General features: G+C 34.7%; 1 protein-coding gene across 1 annotated transcript in view; it reads left to right on the top strand.

The window, feature by feature from the left end:
• The window catches only part of HMCN1 (hemicentin 1), a 554,195-nt gene that overhangs the window by 190,249 nt on the left and 344,994 nt on the right, over window positions 1-18,952 (top strand). Inside the window, exons 5-6 of the mRNA XM_024133815.3 lie at window positions 15,438-15,609; window positions 17,383-17,489. Coding sequence (XP_023989583.1) covers window positions 15,438-15,609; window positions 17,383-17,489 — 279 coding nt within the window. The remainder of the gene's footprint in view (window positions 1-15,437; window positions 15,610-17,382; window positions 17,490-18,952) is intronic.

The following is an 18,952-nucleotide window of genomic DNA, read 5'->3' on the forward strand; positions in this document are numbered from 1 at the left end:
TCAAACTATCAAAAATTAAATACAAAGAAAATGTGTTAAAAGCAGCAAGGGAAAAACAACAAATAACACACAAGGGAATCTTCATAAGGTTAACAGCTGATCTTTCAGCAGAAATTCTGCAAGCCAGAAAGGAGTGGCAGGATATATTTAAAGTGATGAAGGAGAAAAACCTACAACCAAGATTACTCTACCCAGCAAGGATCTCATTCAGATTTGATGGAGAAATTAAAACCTTTACAGACAAGCAAAAGCTGAGAGAGTTCAGCACCACCAAACCAGCTTTACAACACAAGCTAAAGGAACCTCTCTAGACAAGAAACACAAGAGAAGGAAAACACCTACAAGGAAAAACCCGAAACAATTAAGAAAATGGTAATAGGAATATACATATTGATAATTACCTTAAATGTAAATGGATTAAATGCTCCAACCAAAAGACATAGCCTGGCTGAATGGATACAAAAACAAGACCCGTGTATATGCTGTCTACAGGAGACCCACTTAAGACCTAGGGACACATACAGTATGAAAGTGAGGGGATGGACAAAGATATTCCATGCAAATGCAAATCAGAAGAAAGCTGGAGTAGCAATTCTCATATCAGACAAATAGACTTTAAAATAAAGACTGTTACAAGAGACAAGGACACTACATAATGATCAAGGGATCAATCCAAGAAGAAGACTTAACAATTGTAAATATTTATGCACCCAACATAGGAGCACCTCAATATATAAGGCAAATACTAACAGCCATAAAAGGGGAAATCAAACGTAACACAATCATAGTGTGGGACTTTAACACCCCACTTTCACCAATGGGCACATCATCCAAAATGAAGATAAATAAGGAAACACAAGCTTTAAGTGATACATTAAACAAGATGGACTTAATTGATATTTATAGGACATTCCATCCAAAAACAACAGAATACACATTCTTCTCAAGTTCTCATGGAACATCCTCCAGGATAGATCATATCTTGGGTCACAAATCAAGCCTTGGTAAATTTAAGAAAATTGAAATCATATCAAGTATCTTTTCTGACCACAATGCTATGAGACTAGATATCAATTACAGGAAAAAGTCTGTAAAACATACGAACACATGGAGGCTAAACAGTACACTACTTAATAACCAAGAGATCACTAAAGAAATCAAAGAGGAAATCAAAAAATACCTAGAAAGAAATGACAATGAAAACACGACAACCCAAAACTTTTGGGATGCAGCAATAGCAGTTCTAAGAGGAAAGTTTATAGCAATATAATCCTACTTTAAGAAACAAGAAACATCTCAAATAAACAACCTAACCTTACACCTAAAGCAATTAGAGAAGGAAGAACAAAAATACCCCAAAATTAGCAGAAGGAAAGAAATCATAAAGATCACATCACAAATAAATGAAAAAGAAATGAAGGAAACAATAGCAAAGATCAATAAAACTAAAAGCTCATTCTTTGAGAAAATAAACAAAATTGATAAATCATTAGCCAGACTCATCAAGAAAAAAAAGGAAACACTCAAATCAACAGAATTAGAAATGAAAAAGGAGAAGTAACAACTGACACTGCAGAAATACAAAGGCTCATGAGCGATTACTGCAAGCAACTCTGTGCCAATAAAATGGACAACCTGGAAGAAATGGACGAGTTCTTAGAAATTCACAACCTTCCAAGACTGAACCAGGAAGAAATAGAAAATATGAACAGTCCAATCACAGGACTGAAATTGAAATTGTGATTAAAAATCTTCCAACAAACAAAAGCCCAGGACCGGATGGCTTCACAGGCGAATTCTATCAAACATTTAGAGAGGAGCTAACACCTATCCTTCTCAAACTCTTCCAAAAGATAGCAGAGGGAGGAACACTCCCAAACTCATTCTATGAGACCACCATCACCCTGATACCAAAACCAGACAAAGATGTCACAGAGAAAGGAAACAACAGGCCAATATCGCTGATGAACATAGATGCAAAAACTCTCAACAAAATACTAGCAAACAGAATCCAACGACACATTAAAAGGATCATACACCATGATCAAGTGGGGTTTATCCCAAGAATGCAAGGCTTCTTCAATATATGCAAATCAATCAATGTGGTACACCATATTAACAAATTGAAGGAGAAAAACCATATGATCATCTCAATAGATGCAGAAAAAGCTTTTGATAAAATTCAGCACCCATTTATGATAAAAAAAGAATAAAATATCTAGGAATAAACCTACCTAAGAAGACAAAAGACCTATATGCAGAAAATTATAGACACTGATTAAAGAAATTAAAGATGATACAACCAGATGGAGAGATATACCATGTTTAGACTGAAAGAATCAACATTGTGAAAATGACTCTACTACCCAAAGCAATCTACAGATTCAGTGCAATCCCTATCAAACTACCACTGGAATTTTTCACAGAAGTAGAAAAAAAAATTTCACAACTTGTATGGAAACACAAAAGACCCCGAATAGCCAAAGCAATCTTGAGAAATAAAAACGGAGCTGAGGAATCAGGCTCCCTGGCTTCAGACTGTACTACAAAGCTACAGTAATCAAGACAGTATGGTAGTGGCACAAAAACAAATATAGGTCAGTGGAACAGGATAGAAAGCCCAGAGATAAAAGCCACACACATATGGTCACCTTATCTTTAATAAAGGAGGCAAGAATATACAGTGGAGAAAAGACAGCCTCTTCAATAAGTGCTGCTGGGAAAACTGGACAGGTACATGTAAAAGTATGAAATTAGAACACTCCCTAATACCATACACAAAAATGAACTCAAAATGGATCAAAGACCTAAATGTAAGGCCAGACACTATCAAACTCTTAGAGGAAAACATAAGTAGAGTACTCTGACATAAATCACAGCAAGGCTTTTTCACCCACCTCCTAGAGAAATGGAAATAAAAACAAAAATAATAAATGGGACCTAATGAAACTTAAAAGCTTTTGCACAGCAAAGGAAACCATAAACAAGGCGAAAAGACAACCCTCAGAATGGGAGAGAATATTTGCAAATGAAGCAACTGACAAAGGATTAATCTCCAAAATTTACAAGCAGCTTATGCAGCTCAATATCAAAAAAACAAATAACCCAGTCCAATAATGGGCAGAAGACCTAAATAGACCTTTCTCCCAAGAAGATATACAGATTGCCAACAAACACATCAAAGAATACTCCACGTCATTAATCATTAGAGAAATGCAAATCAAAACTACAATGAGATATCATGTCACACCGGTCAGAATGGCCATCATCAAAAAACTACAAACATTAAATGCTGGAGAGGGTGTGGAGAAAAGGGAAACCTCCTGCACTGTTGGTGGGAATGTAAATTGATACAGCCACTATGGAGAGCAGTATGGAGATTCCTTAAAAAACTAAAAATAGAACTACTGGGGCTTCCCTGGTGGCGCAGTGGTTGAGATTCCGCCTGCCGATGCAGGGGACACGGGTTTGTGACCCGGTCTGGGAACAACCCACATGCCGTGGAGCGGCTGGGCCCGTGATCCATGGTCACTGAGCCTGTGCGTCTGGAGCCTGTGCTCCTCAAAGGGAGAGGCTGCAACAGTGAGAGGCCCGCGTACCGCAGAAAAAAAAAAAAAAAAGGAACTACCATACAACCCAGCAATCCCACTACTGGGCATATACCTTGATAAAAATATATTTCAAAAAGAGTCATGTACCAAAATGTTCATTGCAGCTCTATTTACAATAGCCAGGACATGGAAGCAACCTGAGTGTCCATCGACAGATGAATGGATAAAGAAGATGTGACACATACATACAGTGGAATATTACTCAACCATAAAAAGAAACGAAATTGAGTTATATGTAGTGAGGTGAATGGACCTGGAGTCTGTCATACAGAGTGAAGTAAGTCAGAAATAGAAAAACAAATATCGTATGCTAACACATATATATGGCGTCTAAGAAGAAAAACATTTCATGAAGAATCTAGGGACAATATGGGAATAAAGACACAGACCTACTATAGAATGGACCTGAGGTTATGGGGAGGGGAAGGGTAAGCTGTGACAAAGTGAGAGAGTGGCATGGACATATATACACTACGAAATGTAAAATAGATAGCTAGTGGGAAGCAGCCGCATAGCACAGGGAGATCAGCTAGGTGGATTGTGACCACCTAGAGGGGTGGGATAGTGAGAGTGGGAAAGAGGGAGGGAGACGCAAGAGGGAAGAAATATGGGAACATATGTATATTTATAACTGATTTAATTTGTTATAAAGCAGAAACTAACACACCATTATAAAGCAATTATACTCCATTAAAGATGTTAAAAAAAGTCAATAGTTTATCATTTCAGTTTTATAAGGTATAATTGATAATATAAATTGTTAACTGGTAAATTGTAAAATATTTAAAGTGTATATTGTGATGTGTATACCTATTGATATAATTATACATTGTGAAAGGATTCTCCACTTCTAGTCAATTATCACATCCATCATCTCCCATATTTATCTTTTTTTTTTTTTTTTTTTTGGTAAGAACATTTAAGTTCTGTTCTCTTAGCAAATTTCAATTATGCAATACAGTGTTGTCAGCATGGTATTTATATGTGGAATCTACAAAAATAAAAAGTCAAGCTTATTGAAATATAGAGTAGAAAAGTATTTGCCAGGGGCTGGGTGGTTAGGAAAACAGGGAGAGATTGTTAAAAGGATACCAGCTTTTAGCTATAAGATGAATAAGGTCTGAGGATCTAATGTATAAAACTCAATCCTTTATATTTTTATTATTTTAAATAATGCATATTTTCTGGCAAGATAAATTTCCTTAGTCATTTGTAGCACATTGAGCTTGTGACACATAAGAGTTTTATGAAGATAAATTAATGAAATCTACTTTGACACTTTATAACAGCAGGAATGATTTCACCCTTCAGAAATGCCTGAAGTGTGCTTTTATTTTTTCAGCTGCTTTGCATTAGAGAACTTTCATCATGTTGAAGGTGTGGTAGTTTTACACAAGTTTTAGGTGTTCACAGAGTTGAAGTTGATTGTCACTTTTGTCATCAATCCTCTGTAGTGTCCCCGTTGAACCCAAATTTTCTAATGCTTTTCCAATTTCTAAGCCCTCCCCCAACCCATATTCTCTATATTTAACTCAGTAAAATTTAGTTCTACCAGAAAGCCTTTTCTTGACAAAAACCTTATAACACATAAATTATTTCTTATTTTGCCTACCTTCAAGCACAAACATTTATGGTCTGTTCCATGAATTACCAACCACATTTGTACTGGGACACTTACTGTTGGAACAGCTCACTCTGGAGTTTTCCAAATTAAGTAGGTATAAGGTACACAGAAGGTAATAAAAAATGGATATTATCAGCAGAAGACCTTAAGAGACCTCAAAGTGTGACATTTCTGTGGTGGATTTGCTAAGATTTGCAAACTATGGAATTGGGTTTGTCAGCACTCCAAAAGTGGACCCATCCTCCTCAGGAATAGACACTCATTAGCCAAACTCACAGCAGTGTTGTATAAGATTAGAATGCTACTCATTCATGTATGATGAGAAATCTCATTGCCATAAGTCTAGAACACTTGTATTGGCATGACTAGTGCATTCACTCCCTACAGACTCACATACAATGTTGGGGGGACCTTGTCATCTGAAGGTTGCCTGGAGTCAGAACAAGGGGAGACTTGTTCCAAGGCTTTCTTCTGGGCCATTGTGTATTAACATCTAAGTTTATTTTCACAGGATGGTGTACTTCCCCCTTTGTGTAAGTTCTTGGTGGGGAGGGGCTGCAAGGAGAGCTTCATGATTTTAAATTCCATTATATCTCCAATCTGGAACTCCTAACTGAACTTCTGATCCATATATCTGACTGCCTGCTTCTTTCTTCCACCTGGTGTCTAATAGACGTCTCAATTTGGCATGCCCAAGCTGAGAGCCTACGTTCTCCTCCTCAGTCCATCACCCCTTTAAATCAACTTTCTGCCGTCTTCACTGTCTCAGTTAATGGCAACTGAGGTATCATCCTCAGGCTCCACTTCTGGTCTTCAGTAAACCCTGTCAACTCTGGCTTCAGTAAACATCCAAGACTGGCCATTTCTTTCTGCCCCACTATTACAACCCTGGTCTGGGTCACTATCATCTTCCACCTGGATTAATTCAGTGGCTTTATATCTGATCTCCTTGCTTCTGACCTTTCATCCCCTACAGTCTAATTTCAACACAGAGCCTAGAGTGATCCCTTTAACACATATCATATCATGTAACTCCTGAGCTATGAAGGTATAGCTTGGATCTACTATCTAAATACAGGAAAATGTAGGATCACAGTACTACATATACTCTTGAAATGAAAGTGAGTAACAGAGTTAACATGACCATGTACGTGATATATAACTGGGAGTTCTCTGAATTAATGTCTATGCAGAATATGATGTTTCTTAAAGGGAAAGTAATAAAAATGTGCCAATTTGAAGCTTACATGTATTATTAAAACTCAACGGTAATAACAGCAGTTGGTTAGACTTTAGTCAAACAATTTTTTTAAGGGGGGAATTGGTTAGGATTACTAGGACATGATGATATTAGAAGGCAGAGTAACTTTTAGTCGGTTTTTTTAATTGTTTTTAAATTTTCCACAGACAGAGCACCCCTTTATTATCTGCATCCAGGGTAGACTACTCCCATTGCCAGCCTGCTGGCTTGGGCTTCATTCTGAATGTAACAGGGAATCATTAAAATTTTTGAGTAGAAAAGTGCGTCACAGTTTAGGACTATAAATTTGTCATTTATAATATAAAATTGAGACTATAAATCTGATCTTTTAAATTTATTACTTGAAGGTAAGAGCTAGTTAATTTGTTTTTATTTTCTTTGTCTCTTTTCTCCAACTAGATTTTCATGTCTTATAAGGCAGGGAGTGTGTTTCTATTTCTTTGGTATTCTCTATAATATCATATACTATCCTTTATATTCAGTAGATGCTCAATAAATGCTTAGTGACTTCTATGCAGATTCTGAATTATGGGTTCTATGCTATACTGCAGGGTAAAAATGAACTTGAACCTGGGGGGAAAGGCTCTCCTGGTTACCCAGAGGAGTGTCTCTCTCTCTTAGCCAGATCAGAGTGGAGTGAAGCCTGCCTCTGCTATCATGTAGGGTTTACCACAAAATGGTTGTCTTGGAAATGTAGTAAGTCATTCTCACATCAAATTCAATATAGATTTAAAGGCTTTAATATTTTTATATAAGTTAATTCTTGACAATTTGCTGTTCAAGTAGTGATAATAATGTACAGATAATCACATCACTGTTTTGCAAGCCACTTCTCATTTAAAACACCTGCATTGATTTTTTTCACTAGCTATTATTTCTGATTCACTCTTGAAAACCGTGAGTTTTCCTTATGATAAATTTAGAAAATAGACAAGATTATTGAAATCAAAAGGCCAGCCCTGCCTTCTTACTAGTTGTGTGACTTAAGAACTTTGAGAATGTGCCTTAGTTTTTCCGTATGTAAGATGGAGATAACCATTCCTATGTCGAAGAGCTATTGTGAAGATCACTGTAAAGCTCTTAAAAGTATCTGGCATGTAATAAACACTCTAAAAGTGCTTTCTATTATTAATAGTAATATTACATGAATGGTTTTCTGGGTAGGCTCTCATTATTAGGTGGGTGCATTTATGCCTTAACCCAGCCTTTTAAACTACTTTTGCTTTGTTGCATTCATTTACTGAACAACTTTCTACCACTACTGAGCTTGAAAAATCTTCACCCAGTGCTACTGAAAAGCATACACTGGCATTTTTTAAAAAATGGACTTAATTCTAGAGATACCTCCATTGCATTTTTAAATCCCAAGTTAGCTAACCAAATAAATCAAAACTAATTAGAGCCTGATGCTCACATTTAAGGCCACACCTGCAAGTTCATACCCTCTTCAGCTCGGTGTTGAAAATTTAGTGCTGAGAGAGGGCTTGTCACAAATGAACACAGGGTCCAAATGTTACCTTTTCACATACTCTTAACTCTGAGGGTAAAGATCTGATGTACAATTTCTCTCTCTTTCCTCTTTTCCCTCCTTCTCATATATATTTATTAGGAATTTACTATATCTATATCTTATACATTGTGTTAGGTTGAGGGGATATAGTAGTGAACATGTCATCCATAGTTTCTGTTCTGTCTCATGGGACAGTTTAGTAGAGATGACAGATGATAAACAGCAATAACAACAAAGATACAGATATATGCATAATTACAAGTTGTATCTAACACTTTACCATATTTCCATTTTCCCACCAAAAGGACAAAAGATGTTCTGGGGAAATTCATTTGGATATAATTTTTTACATTAAAAACATCCTTCCACGTGATGTCAAAACAAATAAAATACTTAATACTTAAAATACTTCAGAAAAAGTTTTAACCAAGGAGGTGAAAGCTGTATACTAAAGACTATAAGACATTGATGAAATAATTTACAAATAAATGGAAAGATATTCCCTACTCATGGATTGGAAGAATTAATATTGTTAAAATGTCCATACTACCCAAAGCAATCTATAGATTCAATGCAATCCCTGTCAAAATTCCAATGGCATTTTCCACAGAACTAGAACAAACAATCATAAAGTCTGTATGGAACCACAAAAGACCCCAAATAGCCAAAGCAGTCTTGAGAAAGAACAAAGCTGGAGGCATCATGCTGACTGATTTCAAACTATATTACAAAGCTATAGTAATCAAAACAGTTATGGTATGGACATGAAAATAGACACATAGATCAATGGAACAGAATAGAGCCCAGAAATAAACCCACACATATATGGTCAGTTCATTTATGGCAAAGGAGCCAAGAATATACAATGGGGAAAGGAAAGTCTATACAATAAATACTGTTGAGAGAACTGGAGAGCTACATGCAAAACAGTGAAACTGGACCATTATATTACACCATTCACAAAAACTAACTCAAAATGGATTAAAAACTAGAATGTGAGACCTGAAACTATAAAACTCCTAGAAGAAAATGTGAGTGATAAGCTTCTTGACATAGGTCTTGGTGATGATTTTTTGGATTTGACACTAAAAGCAAAGGCAACAAAAGCGAAAATAAGTGGGACTACAACAAACTAAAAGGCTTCTGCACAGTAAAGGGAACCATCAACAAAATGAAAAGGCAGCCTATTGAATGGGAGAAAGTAGTTGCAAATCATATATTTGATAAGGGGTTCATATTGAAAACATAAAGAACTCATACAACTCAATAGCAAAAAACCCCAAACAATCAATTAAAAAGTGGGCAAAAGATGTGAAAAACCATTTTTCCAAAGAAGACATACAAATGGCCAACAAGTACATGAAAAGGTGTTCAACATCACTAATCATCAGGGAATTGCAAATCAAAACCACAATGATATATCACCTCACACTGGTTAGAATGGCTATTATCAAAAAGACAAGAAATGACAAGTGTTGGTAAGGATGTGGAGCAAAGGGAACCCTTGTGCACTGTTGGTGGGAATGTAAATTGGTACAGCCACTATGAAAAACAGTATGAAGGTTATCCCCAAATTAAAAATGATCTTCTGATCAAGCAATTCCACTTCTGGGTATTTATCTGAATAAAATGAAAACATTAACTCAAAAAATATATTCATTCTGTGTTCATTGCAGCACTGTTTACAATAGCCAAGACATAGATGCAACCTAAGTGCCCACCTACAGATGAATGGATGAAGAAAATGTGGCATATATACATACACATACTGGGATATTATTCAGCCACACAAAGAAGGAAGTCTTGTCATTTTTGACAGCAGGGATGGACCTTGAGGGCATTATGCTAAGTGAAATGTCAGACCAAAGAAGACAAATAACGTATGGTTTCACTTATATGTGGAATCTAAAACAAAACCAAAACTGAACTCATAAGATACAGAGAACAGCTTGGTGGTTGCCAGAAGCGGGGGTTTGGTGGGGTAGGCGAAATGGGTAAAGGGATCAAAAGGTACAGACTTCTAGTTATAAAATAAGTAAGTCCTGGGGATGTAATGTACAGCCTGGTAGCTATAGTTAATAATATTGTGTTGTATATTTGAACGATGCTTAGTAAATCTTAAAAGTTCTCATCACAAGAGAAAAAAAATTGTAACTATGTGTGGTGATGGGTGTTATTTAGATTTATCGTGGTGATCATTTTGCAATATGTACAGATATCGAATCATTATATTGTATACCTGAAATGAATGTAATGTTACATATCAACCATATATTGATTAAAAAAAGAAAAAAATCCTTCCAAAGTTTTCTTCAAATTCTGTTCTTGAAGATGTATGCAAAATTGATTTCACTTCCATTTCTACTTAATACTATGTATTGTATTTCATAATACATAATAATGTAGGCCAGTTTTGTGTTTTGCAATAATATTTTCATTTCCTTCCTGAGTGGAATAGAAATATGAACTTATTTATAAGTATTGATTATTACATAGGATGCAAAATATTTAAACTAAGAGAGCGTATTCAGGAACAAAGGGGCTTATGTAAAAAATAACTACTGAGCCAGAATCAGTCTGGTTAGGTGTTTAAAAGGTACAAGAACTCTTTCAAATATCAGTTTCCCTCATTTATAAAATAAAAGAGTTGGGTTAGATGTTCTCAAAGGCCCTTTGAGGTTTAAACTGCTGCAAATCATGAGAGACTATTTTTACATTAAAACTTAATGTACAATTAATGGTTCCCTAGTGGGTTGAAACAGTTTTTATGTTAGTGAAAAGGTCCTGATTCAAAGGATCTCACATTATTCTAGTTCACTTCTTTTTGTCATTATAATATCAGTATAAGATCATTTCCATTCTCATGAGAACGTTTCTCATGGTTAGACAAAGTTTTTTTTTTTTTTTTTTTTCTTTCTTATATGTGGCAACATGAGAGGCCAGAAACCTCACTTATGGTGATCTGTGGCTTGCAGGGCTCTACTTTTACTCACATGTAGGTAATATCTGTATTTTCTAACAAAGTGAGTTGCATCTGTTTTCAATTTGATTTTTTTCTGTAAGTGGATAAAAAAAGTATCATGAGTATCTTTCCCAACAAGTAGTATCATGATATGTGGTAATCCCTTTGTGAAAGCCTCATAAATGTTGATGAATTGGAAACAGTTTTAAGAATAAACCAAAAGCCTGCTTATATTTCGTACCATTTAAACACAATTGTCTTATGAAAATGCAACTAAATAGTTTTCCATTTTCATAAGAATGCCTAGAACTTAGTGCTTTCCATCCATAACTAACAGCAACAGGATAGATTTCCAGTGATATATTATAACCTTTCTACATTGGGTTTGAAGGAGAGGTATATTTGAGGAGTCACCCAGAATATGCTATACATTTAAGTAAAGGTGTATAAAAAATCGATTTCACTTTTTTTTCTACTTAACATTACTGCATTTCATTGTTGAACTTGAGATTCTATACTATCCTTGTTTTCTAATTATTTTCTTCCCTTACACTGAGAATTATTTATGGCCATAATTTGTGCCTTGTCCTTAAAACAAATGTTCTATTTATCTGATTTCTCTTGTCCTTTGCCTTCTTTAGTCTCTAAATCAGACATTATCCTCAAAGTTATTTATCCCCAGTCAAATTTATCAAGTACTTTCTCAGTCAATCAGTCAGTTCTTTGCATTTCCTTGAGTTACGCAGCCATATTCTATGTTTAAGACATAAGACTGTCAACACTCTGATTATTAAAACATGAGTTCTATTTAAGGTCAAATATTAGTGATAATCAGTCTGGTTTCTATAGCCATATGGATAGATTTGATAAGCAGAATGATTCATACCTTTCTGTTCAAGCATGATAGATCACTCAGAACCCATTTTTCAAAATATGGCATCTGCTTCTTTAGACAATTATCTTGATACATGCTTTATTTCATACATAAAATTCCAGGTGCTTTATAAGGTTAAACTTTGAGGAAATATATCATTTGATTTATGGAGTAATTAACGGTAATAGATTTGTTTTTTGTGCTCAAGTTAGTTGATGATACCACTACAGGTGTTTCTTTGTAAAATAATACCTTCAATGTATTACTCCTCTGCATAAAGTCCTTCAGGAATTTTTCATTTGGGTCTTTAGGATAAAATCCGATTGTCATAGCTTGACTTTGTGACCATACATAGTCTGCCCCTGACACAACCTTCCAACCTCATCTTCCGCTTCTCCCTTTTCTGAGCACTTAACTGTAGCCAGTGGGATGCACTCATGTTCTTAACATATATGAGTACTTCTGTCTCTCTGTGTTTCTTCAGAACTTCTCTTCTACCTGGAATGACTGTGTCTCTTTTTCATTTACAGAAATCTTATCTGACTTTCATGGGTAAGTTTTTTCACTTTGCCCATGAAGTCATTCAGTTAGGGGCAGAGAAGGGAATTTAGTTGGAGATGGAGGAAAACATATGAATATCCACTATGTGGCAAGTACTGTGATGGGCACCTTACATACATTATTTCAACTAGGGCTCCCTGTTTCATGAATGCCCATAACAGTCTTTTATTTAAGAAGACATCGTTTTTATCATCATTTTGACCAACTTCATGGACATTAGTACATATCCCACCTTTATTATGTGTAGAGCAGGTCGCTTGGTTCAGGGTATACAATGATAAAGGAGCTGTGGTTCTGGACCTTGGAGGAAAGGTAAAAAGATTTATTAAAAACGAATAATGCAGACTACAAAATAATGCAAAAAGATACTAGTTCAGAGAAGAAGTGCTATTACTAAATATTGACTAAAAATATGTTCATCAACACTCAGTACTTGGAAGAGTACTTTGAACAATAAACCTTTATTTAATGAATGAACATAATTGCCTCACACTGTTAATTTTATGATAATATGTCTTAGCCACTTTCCTCATCCTTGAGGACAAAAAAAGAAAATGGGGGGATCCTTTTTACAGAGAATTAAGTTATTGCACAGTACTTGTTTGATTCATTGATTTGTGGCTACTACTATTGAAATTTCAAATATGTTTTTGTTTATTTTGAGTAGCTTGGCTGTACCTTAATATCCAGCACTGATCAGTGTTTTATGCATAATTACAAGGGAAATTCTTATGACGGGATATAGTCTTAAAGGATATATGAACCAGAGAAAGATCTGAGATGGATTAAAGCTTAGTATGATTTAGAAGTAATTCTAGTAAGTTTAACTAAGCAGTACCTGTCCAGTCATGACCTGTTTGTTTAATGAGCAATTGTGTTTGCTGTTGCAGAACATTTCTGTGGACTGGAAGATTTACTTGTTCACAGTGAGTCATTAATACCCTATTATAACCCAGTTTCTTAATATTTTCCTAAAGCCTAGTTTTCAAGGACACACCACTTAAATTGGTGGTAAAATATTTTTCCATTTTAAAAAAATACAGTGGTTACTTTTCCCATTATTTTTTACTTATTTATTTTATCATAAAATGAATATTTTGCTGGCATGGCAATTATTTTTCAATAATTAATATACTACAATATATATTAAAATATACAATATATAATTATAGTATACTCTATTACAATAATTCAATACCCAATATATTGAATTGGATTTGATAATTTGCTAATTATCTTTTATAAATTGGACCTTGAAAGAAGTCCAGAAAGAAAGAATGGAGGGAAAAAGAATCTCAGTATTGCCATTACCATGTTTTTTATAGGTTCTTTTCATTTCTCTTGAGAAATAGAACTGTCTGTAATACCTCTGCATGTAATATCTCTGCACAACTGGTTTTTGGACACTGTAATCTCATTTTGAATATATTATTCCAAGATATAAAAATTGAAATCTGTGCATGAGTTAAACTAGCATTTTATTCTGAACCTACTATAATAAGTGGATGTAGGAAAAGTTTGTCCTTTTTTTTTTTTTTTTTTAATACAGCAGTGTGTACATGTCAGTCCCAAACTCCCAATGTATCCCTCCCCCACCCCCTTCCCCCCTGGTAACCACAAGTTCATTCTCTAAGTCTGTGAGGCTGTTTCTGTTTTGTAAATAAGTTAATTTATATCATTTAAAAAAAAATTTTTAAACAAAATTCACATTTTATTTAGGTTGAAATAAACTATACAAAATTTATTTTCTTCACCAAAAATAACAGCAATATTTTCTGTATTATTCCTAGATAAACCACAAAACACTTATTTTTGTAGGTTTTCTAGGTTTTGCTTGTAAATCAAGATGAGGCAGTAGATACAGTCATGGAAAAAGAAGAAAACAGACAAATCAGTTGTCAGTATCCATGCTCCCTGATCCTGTCTTGAGCATGAAACAAGTGTGCAACATATACCTGCCAAAAAGATTATGAAGATGTAGGCTCAATAAAGGAATGCAAACAGCAACAACCAGATGTGGAGCAACAATGGCAGGCTCTTCCATTCAAACTTTAACTTGTTCCTTTAACTTCATTTGATAAAGACAAAATCTACACTGAAATCCTTGTTTGGCAAGCTCACACATTTCTCTTACAGTCTGATAATTTTCTTAACTGTCCCTTACAGATTTTTAACAGCATACTTAAAACTCCTACTATTCAAAGGTCAGTCATGAACTTCCTTGTAACGTTTTATAAAATGTATTCCTTCCTCCCATACCTCCTTAAAATTTATTTCTTCAAAGTTGATAATCTGCCTGTATCATTTTTTTAGATTCCGCATATAAGCGATATCATATGATATTTGTCTTTCTCTGTCTGACTTCCTTCACTTAGTATGATAATCTCCATGTCCATCCATGTTGCTGCAAATGGCATTATTTCATTCTTTTTTATGGCTGAGTAGTATTCCATTGTATATATACCACATCTGAGTAGTATTCCATTGTATATATATCTCCATACTGTTCTCCTTAGAGGCTCTACCAATTTACATTCCCACCAACAGTGTAGGACGGTTCCCTTGCTCCACACCCTCTGCAGTGTTAATTGTAGATTTTTTGATGACGGCCATTCTGACTGGTGTGAGGTGATATCTTATTGTAGTTTTGATTTGCATTTCTTTATTAATTAGCAATGTTGAGCATGCTTTCATGTGCCTCTTGGCCATCTGTATGTCTTCTTTGGAGAAATGTCTATTTAGGTCTTCTGCCCATTTTTCCATTGGGTTGTTTGTTTTTTTGATATTGAGCTGCATGAGCTGTTTGTAAATTTTGGAGAATAATCCCTTGTTGGTCTTATCATTTGTGAATATTTTCTCCCATTCTGAGGGTTTGGAAAGTTTGTCTTCACTGTGATGGAAATAAACCTCACACCAGTACAGAAAGTGATGGAGTCATATAATTAAGCAGAGTCAACTACTGCACCAGGAATTCGAGGTAGTATAAAGCTGTAAATGTTTTGATATTACTCACGCTTCTTTTTTTCTCTTATAGGTGTTAAAATGGGTAGAGGAAGCGGTGCAGGCTTCCAAAGTTCACCTCTTATCAACAGATCATTTGGAACAGGCTGTGAACACTTGGAAGATTCCTTTTGATCCCAGTCTAAAAGAGGTTACTGTGTCTCTGAGTGGCCCTTCTCCAATGATTGAAATTCGCAATCCTTTAGGTGAGATATATGGGACATTCATATAATAAAATAGAAAAACCATGAAAGGTAAAAGATTTTTTGTACACTTACTTGTTCAAATTAATGCTAACTTTATGAATAAATTCAATAAATTCAAAAGTGATTAGGGAAGATGTTTAAAAATTAAAACTGAATGTTTTTAGTCATAAGTATTGTTGATGTAACATGAGATTCAAAAAGCTAAAACTCCTAATAATTTAAACAGATCACATGTACTAACTTAATTGTAGGTAAATTATCTAAAAGAAAAAATATTTTAATTGAACCTGAAATCATATTTTCCTCATCTTTATGTGGGGAAATACTTCACAATAACTTATTCTGTAAAATTCAGTATTTTATGTTATTTTTAAGTGAATCACATGGAAAAACTCCTCTTAAAACCACTGATTAATTTTTTTACTGTATCATTTTCTTGATAAATTTTAATTTTATAGGAGACAATCATTAAAAAACAAATTCATGTTCTCGTTAGAATGATGTTTTAATTTACTTTGCTTCCTCAATAATTGTATAGTATAACCCTAAGTTTTGGCTTGATTCCATTGCCGGTTGAATATTACAATGAGACTTAATGTTGAATAGTAATCTAATAAAAACAGAAACCTCATTTTTCTTAATATTTGCATTTAGAAAAATTTTTTAAACCTATTGATGTTTGCAAAATATTTTTATTCCCATTGTAGCTTTAGTATATGCTACATTTTTTTTACCTATTTGTGAATATTTATAAATGGGGAGGGAAAAACTACCTTTCTTACTTATTTGAGTCTTAGAAAATAACTAATACCTTAAAGAAAATAGCATATGAAATTGTCCTCAAAGGCTTCATCCACACTAACAATCAAATTGAAATTTACAAGGAAGCAAAATCTGTTTTTCAAGACTTCTACAGGTTTGGTCTTAAAAATGGATTTGTCTTTAGAAATGGATTTGTCTTTTTAGGTAGCATTCTTCTAATACCATCCATGCTACCTATCCAGGAAAGATTTGTGTTTTTCATTATCTGGATACTTAAAAGTACCTGTAACCATTGCGTTAAGTTTCTGCTACTTTAAAAAGTCATTGATATTGATATTTTAAAAGTCATTTACAGTGATTGTAAAGCTTTTGATGCAAACATAGAATTCTTATAATCAATTTGTTTATATAACTGCAGAAGTAGTCCATAAGAGAGCCAAGAGAGAAGTGAATAAGTAAACTATGGCTTAATTCCAAATTTGCTTTTCTTCCTAAGTTCCACCTATCATGCTACTTCATTATACTGCCTCCTTTAACTATTCCTGTGACAAGTAAAAGCCTTCAAGTTGTGCTTCATGGAAAACTGAAGTTTTACACTTTATGCAAAGATATGCCCAGGGCTCTTATGTTAGTAATACCTTGAGTGATCTTCAAAAAGACATTTATTCTGTTTTACTGTTTTTGCCATCTATTAAGTGTAAATGTCTCTGGGGACTGCACATAACTTCTTGGTAGCCATAATAGTTACCTAGGCTGGCTTTGGAAATATGGTTACAGCCTGTCATTTGTTACTCTCTTTATAAGATCAAATCAGCATAGCAAATAGGAATCTGTTACTTCAATTCCAATGTCCAGATATGCTAAAGTTGAGTATATTTTAGATATAAATAAAATAATGTTTTGAGCTAGAGGCACAAATGTCTATCAGGTAATTTGTACTGGAAATGTATACAGCTAATATACATAGGTGAAAGAAAGATTATGATTGTTACCATTATGTCTGTCTTTCAGGGAAGCTGATAAAAAAGGGATTTGGCCTGAATGAGCTATTAAATATTCATAACTCTGCCAAGGTGGTGAATGTTAAAGAGCCAGAGGCTGGAATATGGACAGTGAAGGTATTTTATAGTCTATTTGTTATTTTATTTTGGTGTTGGCATGTTTTATAGAGTGTATACAATAGTTTATTTATATCTTCTCTAGCAATCATAGAGAATGCTTTTACTAAAAAGCAATAAACATGGTGCTTTTGTAGGAGGTGTCTTGATCACATGAATTGATAATGTTAAGTTTTGATGACCACGAAAGGCATCAGTACCACTATAAATAGACTTAAAATTCTTGGATAGTTTTCCTGTCATCAAACCTGCAGATTGATTGTGTTAGCCACTGTCTGCTTCCAAAACAATCAGAGATGGAGCCAGTAGAGAATGATGGTTGGGGCATAGGCCCCAGTATGGAACTGCCCTCGGTTTGAATCTCAGCACCGCCACTTAAAAGCTGCATTACGTCAGAACTATAACTTCTCTGTGCCTTGCTTTCCACCTCTGTAATGTAGGATGGCAATAATAGTCCTTTCCTTCATAGAATTATGCTGAGAATTAAATTAAGATGGTACAAATGAAGTACTTCGCATAGTTCCTGCTACAAAATAAGCTCTCAAGCACTGCTGGTTATTGGTATTTGGTGGATGTACATTCATTGTGTACTTTAACACAGTATGGTATTTGTATCCTAGAATTACATTAAGTAGTATATATTCACTCTAAGAAAGCACTGTATTTTGGCAGTATGGAGGAAAGAACATACCCTCAAAATTCAGGATGCTATAAATCTGAGATCTAGTTCTGTTGCACATTATATGTGGGACCCACTCTAGTACATGGTCTGAGTGGCTTGCCCATATTTCTCAAAATTTTCAGTGTGCTCTGGCCTATTTCCAACTCAGGTACCCGTGTTTCTGTGTCTGAGAGGCTTTTTTTTCTTAACCTGAACAGGAGAAGGCTGTTCTTCCGGAGGATGAAGCCCCTCAAAAGCAGCTTTCAGCCCCTGCAGGAATAAGCTCCAGTTGTCTATAGTGAGAGCAGGCTTAAAAGCACACCCTTTATGGGCTGCATTCTTTTTCCTGTGTTACCTGCTCTTTGCTTGTTAGCATCCGTCATACCTCCCAAATGAACAACTTACTCTAGAATCCTTCTGGGACAATTCAAATGAAGATACCCCTTACATCATTTACTCTTTCATTGTCTCAGCTTCCCTATATAAAAAAATGGGATCAATGGGTTCATAGTTCAAATTATTTAGCTTCTGTGAAAGTATGCGGAGGTGTTACATTGTAGAGATTCGAGATGCCATTTTTGCATGCCAGTTTTTTTTTAAAGGAATACTTATATTAACTTTACCAATTTAAAGAATGAAAGTTTTCATTGTAACTCCATTTAAATCGTAGAATATCAATTTTTTATTCTCAGAACTCTCAGCCTTATAAGGAAAATAGAAACTGTAATATGGATTTTTAAACATGGATAATATGGGATAAGGGTGTAAGTAAAAATACAATGTGAAATAAAATTAGTAATTT

This window comes from Physeter macrocephalus, chromosome 4, assembly GCF_002837175.3.
Source record: "Physeter macrocephalus isolate SW-GA chromosome 4, ASM283717v5, whole genome shotgun sequence".
In the NCBI taxonomy this organism is placed as follows: Eukaryota; Metazoa; Chordata; class Mammalia; order Artiodactyla; family Physeteridae; genus Physeter; species Physeter macrocephalus.